General features: G+C 44.4%; 1 protein-coding gene across 1 annotated transcript; it reads right to left on the reverse strand.

Annotated features, from left to right (window-relative positions):
• Positions 1-1,863: 1,863 nt before the first annotated feature.
• LOC308335658 (lecithin retinol acyltransferase-like) lies at positions 1,864-10,498 on the reverse strand. Its single transcript, XM_080792770.1, has 2 exons — positions 9,616-10,498; positions 1,864-4,314 (listed from the first exon to the last, which is right to left on the reverse strand). Exons 1-2 carry the CDS (start codon positions 10,378-10,380, stop codon positions 4,162-4,164), a joined length of 918 nt encoding a protein of 305 aa, XP_080648896.1. The 5' UTR covers positions 10,381-10,498; the 3' UTR covers positions 1,864-4,161.
• Positions 10,499-11,884: the final 1,386 nt, after the last annotated feature.

The raw sequence follows: 11,884 nt of genomic DNA on the forward strand, positions 1-11,884 counted from the left end.
GTCATGTCGAAGGAGAGGGCACATATGGGGCTAGGTATGATGATGATGTCACGCACATACCCTCTATAGTGTGGTGGTGGTGTCACCACACGCCAGGAGCAAACACTCCAGAAGTACCGTTTGTAGAACAGGGTCTATAAATAACAAAAAGTAAAGTCCAATACCACTATAGCCTATATATATACACACAGGAGATTGCTTAACAACTAGATATAGAGACGCATCATAAAACAAGGATGAAGACCAACAGGCCAACCATGGTGTAGAGAGATGCACACTCTGTGGGAAAGCGTGGTCAGGGTCTATAAATAACAAACATAAAGTTCAATACCACTATATAGACGATGAGTAAGGCTTGGACTGAGGCTACTATATAGACGTACATACACAGGCGATTGCTTAACAACTAAGAGACACACATACCTGCACTGGTGCAACACGATACAAGGCCCATCAGGCCAACCTTGGTGGAGATTCAGAAGCGTCGCACACGCTGTGGGAAAGCATGGCCAGCTGGAGCCCAACAGGCCAGCTTCTGGGAGACACCTCCTGCAGGCATAGTGTGCTGCCTAAATGCTGCAGGCAATCGGCCTACTGATTAGTGGGAGGAGTTGGGCCATGAGCAGAGTGGGAGACACATGCATTCACTGGTGAGGAAATAGTTAGAATTAGAACATTAGAATATCCAATATCCATTAACTCAGATACCGGTAGTCTAGTTATTTTAGTTCTCACTCTCACATGATCACATCTCTACTCAGTTGGATGTTTTAGTATTGCATGGTGGTCCGTTTATGTTCTATTAAATTATATTTAATCAATAATTGAGAACTAGGTTAGTGAGTCCGATCCCGGGCTCCCCCAGTTAGTGTCCAAGTGTCCTTGAGCAAGACACGGAACCTTGCATGGTTTCCTCTGCCATTGGTGTATGGATGTGTGTAATGCACAATATGTAAAGCGCTTTGGATAAAAGGTACGTGCTATATAAATACACCCTTTACCATTTAAAAGTAGTCATTGTGCAGATCAGTCCCATTCCACAAGTTTTAAAAATGTGTAAAAATCCTTTGAAAACATCAGCTCACAACGCCTCGCAAAGCTTGGATTAATCAGACTAAGAGTAAAAGACAAAAATATTGATATTTAGTCGACAAAGTCTAGACTACAAATTATAGCAATTTCAGTTGACTAAAACTAAATACCGTGCTAATGCTAATCAAAAGACTATACACAATCAGAAGTGACTTCGTAAATGAACGACTTGATCACTACCGAGTCACACAAAAGTAGCAGCTCGTACTTTTGCGTTTATGAATTTGAAATCCTGAAAAGTAAGTTTTGCACATAATGAGGTTTCCACCCTACAGAGACGATGTTAGGGTTTAAGTCAGGCCTTTAAAGTTTTGTAATACTTTTAAGTGGTTAAAAAGGACCACTTTACCACTTTTCAACCTATCTTCATAAAATTGGTCCTCCCTAATGTTCATGATAAAATACCACATTTTGTTCTAGGCCTACTCTGTGTCTCATAGGAGGGCTGTGGGCCGCAAGTAATATTATAATATATTTAGTATTATCTTGAGAATGATGGCTTCCATTTTCGGATTCGCATTTTCAGGAATGGAAAGCCTGCCGTTTCTATTAGCTTGGATTCCCCATTGATGATGTCACTGGTGGGTGGGTTTCTGAACTTCCCACAGCCCTCCTATGAGACACAGAGTGGATCATTTATTTATTTTTCTATTTCATCATCATCATTAGTGAAGACCAATTATATGAAGATGGGTTGAAAAGTGGTGAAGTGGTCCTTTAAGCAACACAAAGGAAAACAAACGTATGAAACAAATGACGCAAAACAACTAGTTGCATCTATGTGCAGTTTTTTTATTTTACAAAAAGAGAAACAGTGTAAAGTGTTACGATGTCACAAAAAAATAATATATAATTATGTACAATGATTTTGGACTGTTAGGCAACAATCCTTGTTGTGAAGGATATCTACAGATAACTACAGTTATGTACAGGTACTATAGGCGCTTAGCGGGAGTCGTCGCGCAGAGCCAACGTGGGCCAAGAAGAGACATTCTAGGCACTATAGTGTTCAGAGACAGAAAAGTGCTTCCTCCAAACCCTGGCACTGTTGGTGACCCAAACAAAGGGACCGAAATGCTATTAGGCACTTGCTCTGGTGTGTGTGTGTGTGTGTGTGTGTGTGTGTGTGTTGATGGAAAATCTGGCATTGTCCAACCAATATTGCTGCCATGTATGTAGAGAAAACTCGAAAGCCACAAAGTGCTGTCGAGCAAGGCAGTTAACCCCCAAAGTGCAGAGGAGCTGCTCCAAACAGAAGACCACCTGCTAGGCTGTGCGATAGGATATGATATAAGATGTTCTATGGAAGCCACCTTAAGCACAGACTAGATAGTCGAGGGGCCACAGGCCCAAAAGCTATAGAAGAATAGAGTTTAACCTGTGATGTCATGCCGTACTTTTTATTTGTGTTTTTTCTATTAATTTGGTCATTAAGGTCCACACACTTCATGACCATAGGTGAGAGTAGGAACGAAGATTGCTCAGTAGACAGAGAGCTTTGCCTTCTGGCTCAACTCTCGTTTCGTCACAACGCAGTCGCGGTACAGCGACTGCAATACCGCACCTGCCGCTCCGAACATCCAGTCCACGAGATACGTGCCCAGGGGACCGGCCCGGTTCCGGCGGGACCCGCCCCACTTCCAAAACGGTAGAGAAATGACAGTTACCATGTGGGGGTCCCTGTAGGTTCCTGGAATCCAGAATGCAGCCAGGGGGCTGTCCCGGTTCCGGCGAGCCGCCCCGCGTCCGAAACGGTCGAGAAATGACAGGGACAAACATGGCTGTGTAATAATAATAAATAAAGTACGGCATGACATCCCAGGCCCTTTCAGATTTTGGGTGACTGGCTCCCCAGCTAAGATCAGTGGTTCCCAAAAGCTGAGAGAGATGACGTTTGACAGCACTGTCATTGTGTAGAGTTGTGTTGGATTCATGTTGGTGTTTTTGCAGCAGTGGTGGAAAGTAACATGTACTAAGTAAGTATGTACATTTACTCAAGTACTGTACTTGAGTACAATTTTTATCCCACAATTTTGTAACCCAGTTTTCTTTTCACCCAGTGCCAATTATCTAATGTAATCCTGGGCGCTACACTTCCTCTGCCAACCTGGGGGGGCAGCGGACTGACCTCATGCCTCCTTCTATGCATGAGGAGTCCAAGCTGCTTCTTTTCACCTGACAGAGGGGAATTTCCCCGGCCGGACGTAGCGCGTGGAAGGGACACGTTATTCGGACCAGTTCCTTTCCCCTCCATCAGGCGCCCCGGCTGGCCAGGGGGAGGTAGTTTTAGAGACCAGGATTACTGCATGTTTTTGTGAGGGTTGTAGTTGAGTACAATTTTGAGGTATTTGTACTTACTACTTACGTATTTGTATTTCTTTCCAATACTTTTACTTTTCATTAAATCTCAAGAGGCAAATATTTTACTCCACTACATTTGTTTTAGTTACTAGTTACTTTAAAGGCCCATTGGGAACCACTGGGCTAGATGAAGGCTCTGGAACAACTGCCGTAGAATTAAACAACCGTTAGAATATGGCTTTCTGATTCTATAAAGATTATTCTACAGTACAAAGTTGAATTAATGTGGAAAATGACTCCTGAAGTCTGGGGAGATGGCATTAGAGTCTGCGTCATTTGAAAGTGGAGAGGAGGTAGATTTCTTTGATGACTCTAATTTTGTTTTGTGTTCTTGATGATTGAATGTAAAAAAAAAAAGGGAAAAGAAAGTGTCCAAATAAAGGTGAAAAGAAAAAAAAACGAATGGAATAGAATAATTTCTAGAATGTTTTTTTTTGCACGGAATGTCTGTTTTAGAGTTCTACTTCAATTATTGCCGTTTCTGAAAAATCGTGAAAATGTGGTGCAAATCTTTGAATATAAATTCTTTCACTGCGTTTTTTTAATTCATATCTTTGCTTCTGGGGGGGGGGGGGGTCCCTGGAACAACATATCATTTTGGCGGTCTTTGACAAGAAAGAGTTTGAGAACCACCGGTATGGAAACAGGGTTTTTTTTCTTCAGAAAACTGTCAGGATTTGGAAGAATCTGGTCTCGGGTCGTAATGGCCTAACTGACCATCCACAGGGTGAAGGGGACGAGCAGCGTGGGCACGACGGTGAAGAGGGAGACCCCCAGACACAGCATGGACAGGACCCCCAGGAGCGCCGTACGCAACACGTTCCGCTGGTCTCTGACGAGTGCCTTCAGCCACAGGCAGAACTGGAAGAGAGAGGAATAAAACGGTGAATGTTTAACACACGGTATAAGTTAACGCATTCAGGAGCGGGAACCCCTTTTGATGTTTTAACCCATTTAGGCCTAAGGCCGATTCTTCTTCTACCCCTAAATCTCATCAAATGGTGATTCATGGCTTAATGCCGAATAAATAATGGACCTTGATAAGAAATGGGTTGAAAACCACTGGTCTAAGTAACAATAGCAATAGAGCGCCGAAGTCCTGACGTCACTCGCTCATCCCCTGGTTCACTTTCTCTATGGAGAATAAAATCGTTTCATATAAGCATTGTGGTCCAAAAATAAACAAGCTGTCTCTGCGTTATTGTCAGGGAGGTGTCTCTGTATCGTTTGGGACAGTCAGTCAATCATATATGATACAGTCTGTTTCTAGTGAAAATGTAACTAATTCAGTAGCAGTAACAATAGCGTTTTCTCTCAGTCAGTTAATTCTTCATATCCATATGAGTGAAACGGCCGGGATGACATGTTTATTTTTCAAACACCGTTCTTATATGAGGCGATCTAAAATCTCCCTATGGGGATTACAATGCAAATAAAAAGTACATGAACCCATGGATTTGCGCCCTCTACCGATATTGACGTCAGACTTTGGTGCTCTATGCCACAATATAACTCTACTCTAGTACGCAAGTCTTGTATTAGAAATGACACATTTAACTTGAGTACAAAAAGTATTGGCACCTCTTCTACCCCGGATTTGAACCCAAGTTCAATTGTATTAACATACAGATTGGGCAAAATAATAGTTTTATTCCTAAAAAGAAAAGTTACATAGTGAGGCTTTAAAGGTAGGGTACTATGTGATATTTGTTTGGTTAAAACAAAGTGTTTTGTTAAAACGCGTTTACATATTATCAATATGGGGGTCCTTTACAACAACCACAGTTCTAAACGGACGGAAAAAAGGGTTCCCTTGCCAGCGGAACCCCCCCCCCCCCCCCCCATCGTCAGATGTTTGCCAGGAACAGGCGTGATGATGACGTCACGTTCGTTCACGTCTCATTTGCCAATTGGATTGAGGTGCCGTGGAAGTTTCCACGAGCAATGTTTGCCAAAACTCAATGGAGTGGGAAGAATGTTATGAAATGTGGAGACCTACTTTAGAGGTTAGGAGGGAGGGGGGGGGAGAGAGAGAGAGAGAGAGAGAGAGAGAGAGAGAGAGAGAGAGAGAGAGAGAGAGAGAGAGAGAGAGAGAGAGAGAGCGCGCCAAGTGGTGAAAGAAGTACTCAGATAATTTTTTTTACTTAATGTCTAAGTCAGTGGTTTTCAATCAGTGGTCCGGAGGCGGAGACCACCAGTGGTCCGGAGGCGGAGACCACCAGTGGTCCCAGAGTATAAAATGACGGGTCTATTTGGTTTCATTTTACGCTCTCAAAAGTTAAATTATTGTTAAACATCTGCATTACTTAATTTACAAGACGTCTACACAATTAGAGAATGTAGACTAATTGTTATTTTGATCAACGTTTGCCTGTTGTCTCTCTTAATGGTACCACATCAACACAGCATGGAATTGTGAACAAAAATCACATTCCTAAGCCAAGTTTTTGAGGAGAGGAGGATAGATATTCGGATGTCATTATCAAACAAAAGGCAAGGGGATTAGATGGCTTACTGGACACACGCATGCATGCACGCACAAAGACTCAGGAATTCTGTCCTTTTCACTTTAACGTGTCAAAGCAACTCCATTTCCTTAATTTTACTGGCTACTGTGACAACCAAGTTCTACTTGAGAAGTTGAGATCATCACTTTCATTTTAAACTTTTAATTTTTTTTTTTTTTTAAAGAAGTACTTCCTCAAATCTTCTCTGATTATCTTCCATTCAGGCGGTTCCCTTTAAACACAGATATACAGTGAAAATAGTTATGCTAATATTTTGGAGTTGAAATGGGAGTTCTTCTTGCCGAAACAGACGTCCAACTGAGCGAGTGGGCATTCCCCACATTCCAATCCTCACCTACTAACGCACTCACCTAGCTTAGAGCCGTTCACATGAGTTGAGCTCAGCGACTGACTGCGACTGACTCCTTCAACCAATTACAGGTGCTGTATTAAGGGCAGTGGTTCTCAATGTGGGGTCCAGTGACCTTGGTTGAATGCTTGATTCCGATTGGTCAGTCGCTGAATTCAGCTGTGTGTTATTTCTTGATAATGACCGCTCCGCTCTATAACAGAGCGCCGTCTAATCAATGCCTCAGAGCACCTTCTGCGGCTCTTGGATTTTATACGCTTTGGTCATTATTTCTCCACAACTACCGCCGCGTCATACATTATCTCTTGCATGCCGATTGTTCCCTTTCAACTTTGTTAATAGTGGGACATGTACTGTATATACATATATATTCTTTGTATCTTTTCTTTCATCCATGGGAACAGGTTTAGTTGGAATTTGATTGAGCAGCACTTAATAGGTCTTTACTCTAGGTCTTACAACAAGTAGCAACATCTCCCCCCCCCCCCCCCCCCCCCCCCCCACACACACACACACACACACACACACACACACACACACAGTGTGTCCCTCTGAATGTGTGTGTGTGTGTGTGTGTGTGTGTGTGTGTGTGTTCTCTCTTTCGGCTGCAGGCAGCATGGTTTGGTTTTATGGGGCTGCTTACTGGCCTGGAGCAAAAGGTCTGTCAGACTGTCTGGCTCGGTTGGCTCCGCCTCACCCCTCTGTCTGCCCGCATGTCTGCCCATCTGTCTGCTTGCCTGATCACCTACCTACTGCCCTGTCTGTGTCTGTCTGCTTGCCTGATCACCTACCTCCTGCCCTGTCTGTCTGTCTGTCTGCTTGCCTGATCACCTACCGCCTGCCCTGTCTGTCTGCTTGCCTGATCACCTACCTCCTGCCCTGTCTGTCTGCATACAGCTCTCCACCCTATAAATATGGCAGTGATTTGGCATGGCGGTGGGCGCCTCAATGGACTCCTTGTTCTCTCTCCTCCATGGCTTTTCCCCGAGAAGCACAACCCACATTTCCCCCCACTTTCCGCTACACCCCCTGAAAAAAGGAGGAGGAAAAAGAAAATGAAGAAACCCAGAGCGCACAGGAACAGTGACATGATGTTTTCATCACACCTTGTTTTTTTGTTTGTTTTTCTGAACCCCTTAAACAAGTAGTTCCCAAACTTTTTTAGCCTGTGGGGGGGGGGGGTTGTCCCTGGAACTACATATTTTCAGATGGGGGTCCACAGCCAAATACAGATCATTCTGGGGGTCCTAGAAGTGAAAAGGGTTGAGCACCACTGACATAGAAACATAGGTTTTTCAGAAAACCGTTTAGAAGCCTTTTAAAAAAAGATGGGCCTCAGGTCTAAATGGACTAAACCAGTATATGTCAAGGTCACCTCCACATTATTGGGCCGCAGAGCAAAACCCAGGAGGTCCATGGACTTTGAGAACCGCCGACTTAAAACTATTATTGTATAATAAGTTGTGTTGCAACAGTGGCATGCTAAAGTAAGCAAACATGACAGAACTACAAGTTCACAATGTGTCGCGAGGAGCTTGTAGCTCAGCGGTTTTGTAACAACGACGTGCTCAAACTGTGCGTAAAGAAACGAAGCCATTGAAGGAGTAAAGCCAGGAGGAGGAGCAGTGCTGATTTCCTGGACTACATTTTTTGTCTACTACTAAATTCACTGATGAAAACTAAATAACAAATAAGCTATGATGACTACAGCTATAAGACTAAATATAGACAATTCCATCAAACAAATACAAACTAGACTAAAATGTGTGTTGAAGAGATCCAGTAGAACTAAAAGACAAGTGATTTTAGGTGTATCGTATTTTCAGCATGCAACCAAGTGTAAAATCAGCCATTACGACGCCACCAAGGCCTGCCGAAATACATTTTAGTCGACTTAATCAACTGTAGACTTAGTCGACTACAATGTTAGGATATATTTAGTATGTGACTGAAACAAAATTACATTTTAGTCAAAAGAACTATGAATAAAACTAAATCAAAATGTGCTGACAAAATCAACACTGAGAGAAAAAGGAGATGATGATGATGATGATGTGAGGTCTGGTTTTTAACTGGAGGGCAAACGGCGGTTCTCACAAAACCACAAAGTAGAGAGAAGAAGACTAGAGAAACAGTCACACGACGGAAAAAAACATTTCAGAGACAGAACCAACAACGATGGAGTGGAGAGCTGCAGGCTAACCATTTATGTAAGACTAGCTGTCCTTGAGGTCAGTAAACGTTCATTTAATTTCAAATTTGACCTCATCGTCAATTCACTCTAAAACAATATGAGTGTCCGCTCCCCCCTCCTCCCACCCATGTTCTTTATTTTTACAATACTGGAAAGAAACTCCTACATTTTGTTTTGATTGAAACAAAAAGTGTATTCAAAAGTTAAAGCTCTGTATTCTGGACTGATAGTAATTATCACTGTTCAGTATTAATTAAACATGGGTCTCCTCATCTATATTCATCTTTAGTAAACAGAAAATTGTCTGCTCGTGTTCTTTGTTTCATCACTTATTTGTTTTATCTTATATCCTTTTCCAACAGTAAAATGCTCAGTATTACAGTATCCATTTCTATATATGAGTGCACATATGTATACCCGAAAGGGGCTAATGATGACCCCCCCCCCCTGCCACTACCCACAACACACAGTGCTTAAAGCCACTGGTTCTCAACCATGTGGTCCTTGAGGGGGTAACAGACTCCCAAGCTAAATGATGGGATAGTTGGTAACCAAAATTGACCCTTATAGATCTTTAACTCTTGAGATCGTAAAAGGAAACCAAATGGACCCTTACCATTTGGTTTCATTATATGCTCTCAAGAGTTAAATTATTGTTAAACATATCTGCAAGCATTAGGCAGGCTAGCCCTGGACCAGGGATAGCATATTAGGTCTACTTAATTTACAATAAGTCTACACAAGAATGTAGAAGAATTGTTATTTTGATCGTTGATTGTTTGCCTAGCTGTTATCTCTCTTATTGGTAGCACATCAATACAGCATGCCAGCATGGCATTGTGGACAACATCTCATCCTTGAACGACGATAACAACGTTTTTGTTTTTTGTTTTGAATCTGAGTAAACGTTTGGGTTTCCGAGGCTATAAGAGGCTAAATGTCATCAAATGGCCGCTCAAAATGCTGAATAAAAGAATGGGCCTCGATCTGAAAAAAGGGGTTGAAAACCAGTGCGTAAAAAGCCATCGCCAACCATTCACCACCAGCAGCAGCAGCACCAGCACCCTCGAGAATCTCTTGACCACCCTCACCTTGTCAGTCTGCAGGCTGACCGGGTCCCCGTAGCGGCATCCCGTCACGTAGTGCTCGCAGTTGTTCCACAGCAGGCTGTAGAATGGCACGGGGCCGACGAGGCGCTCCGCGCGCACGGCCACCTCCTCGCCGGCCACTAGCCGCGGAGGAGTTGGACCCTTAGAGGTTGGACCCTCCGCCGCCGCGGGGATCATCCTCGCGTCCATGGCGTTGCGCAGCACGTCGGCGCCGTACGCGAAGTCCTCCACGGAGTCCACGCGCACGCTCGCCTGCTTGGCGAGCACGCCGAGGACGAGGCGCGTGTTGGTCACGAACGGGCCGACCTGGCCGCAGCCGCGGGTCAGCGCCGGCAGCACGTCGGGGATGAGGTGCGCCACGCGGCCGTCGCCCAGGTAGATGCCGAAGTGGGTGAACAGGGTGCGGGGCACCTCGAGCAGGTCGCCCCGCTGGTAGTGATGCTGCTGCTGGGCCGCCGGAGGGGAGCCAACTCCGGGAGCGACCTGCGGCGGGCTGGTCCCTTCAAAGTGCTGCTTGGTCTTCGGGTTGTTGTTGTCCTCGTCCCGCTCCGAGTCCGACCTGCTCCTCCTCCTCCTCTCCGGCACGTAAAGCAGGCTGAAGACCTTGATGTGGGCGAGGAAGAACAACTTCTCCAGGATGAACGTGAGCGAGTCGAGCATGGCTGGGGGAATGGAGAACGACAGAGACAGGGAGTACAGCGGGGGCTTGTTGAACCTCTCCGTCCTCTCTGCTGGCCGCTGGATCATCTGTATGTATCGTACGCTCTGTTCCAACAGAACAGGATGTGTGTGTGAGTCCTGTGTGTGTGTGTGTGTGTGTGTGTAGTTTACTCTTCACTAACATCCACTACACTACTCTGGCAGTTTGTTGTGAGACCCACTTGAAGTGTTGCCAGATTGTGTGAGAGAAATAAGCAAGCAGGTCTATGACAACAAGCCCCAAAGAAGGGACTATAGGCTAGATCTTCTATTTTCAAAAATAATCTTGAAAAACAAAAGTGACAAATGTGGAATAGTTTTGAGGGGCGCGAGCCCATCCTATATTCAGCTACAGTGTAGATTTTCGTCTTACACAAACATTAAATTCCCATTGACAATGAATGGAGTATTTACGTCATATGTGGATTGTGGACTAGCAAATTGGCTATTTTTGTCCTACACAAACATTAAATTCCCATAACAATGAAAGGAGAATTTACGTCATACTAGAGCGGTGCCCGTTGGGCACTGGCCTACTTGGAACGATGCAAGTTGGAAATGCATGTAACGATGGAAGTTGTAGAATAGATCCATGCCCCACCCGGCTATGCAATACCCGTTGTACCTGTGTCAAAGTACCCGTTCCACCCATCTGTCTGTGTCCCTTTTATGCCCATATATGGAGATTTCTGTGTCCTTCCTATATTAAGGTGGCGTTCTGTGTCAGGCATGCCGCATGGTCCAGAGCCCGGGCAGAGGCCTTTTGTGGCTGTCCTGGACAACCATGGGTCCGACCGACTCGACACCTGGCACTGTGGGCGTGTGGAACACGTGTGTTGAATTTTAAATCGGTGGGGAACGGTTCTCGAGTTACGTGGATTAGACACGTACAGACAGAGACATGGTGCATTTATAGAAGATGTGGACGAGGAAATCAGTATTAGTAGTAGATTCAATACCCATTGACAATGAATGGAGAAGGTATCATATATGTGGACGAGCAAATCGTCATGTTACGTCATGGTGATGTACGATGGTAAGAGCGCCCCTCATTTTTCTGTTAAAACATTTGAAGACACTTTGAAGGACCATGACAAAGACTTTAAATGTTGTTAAAATAATGTCATTATACCATTAATACAAATCTGAATATGGGGGTCCCTGGACTCTGGCAAATAATATATTTTTTAGATGTAGCCTACGGTGCTTAGTTGGACAAAGAAAGGCATTAATTTGGGGGTCATTACATGGAAATGTGACTGTGTGATAATCACTGGTTTAAACGACATTAAGAAACAAGCCAAAATAAGCAAAGTTCTACACTTAGGAACAAGCCCCCCCCCCCCCCCCCCCCCCCCAGCCAGAAACTACCAATACAAGCAACTTTACAGAAAAAGAAGCCCAGAGGCTCTTATCAAAAGCAGACATGGCAACACTGCTGACTGGGGGGCTGGCGTCATGCGGATTGCGGAATTTGAGGAGCGCAATTGGCTACTAGAAAGAGAGCCCCCCCCCCATCTCTGGAGAGATAATAGAGAGAGGTTTCATGGAC

This window comes from Protomyctophum bolini (assembly GCF_963924005.1).
Source record: "Protomyctophum bolini genome assembly, chromosome: 20".
Lineage (NCBI taxonomy): Eukaryota > Metazoa > Chordata > Actinopteri > Myctophiformes > Myctophidae > Protomyctophum > Protomyctophum bolini.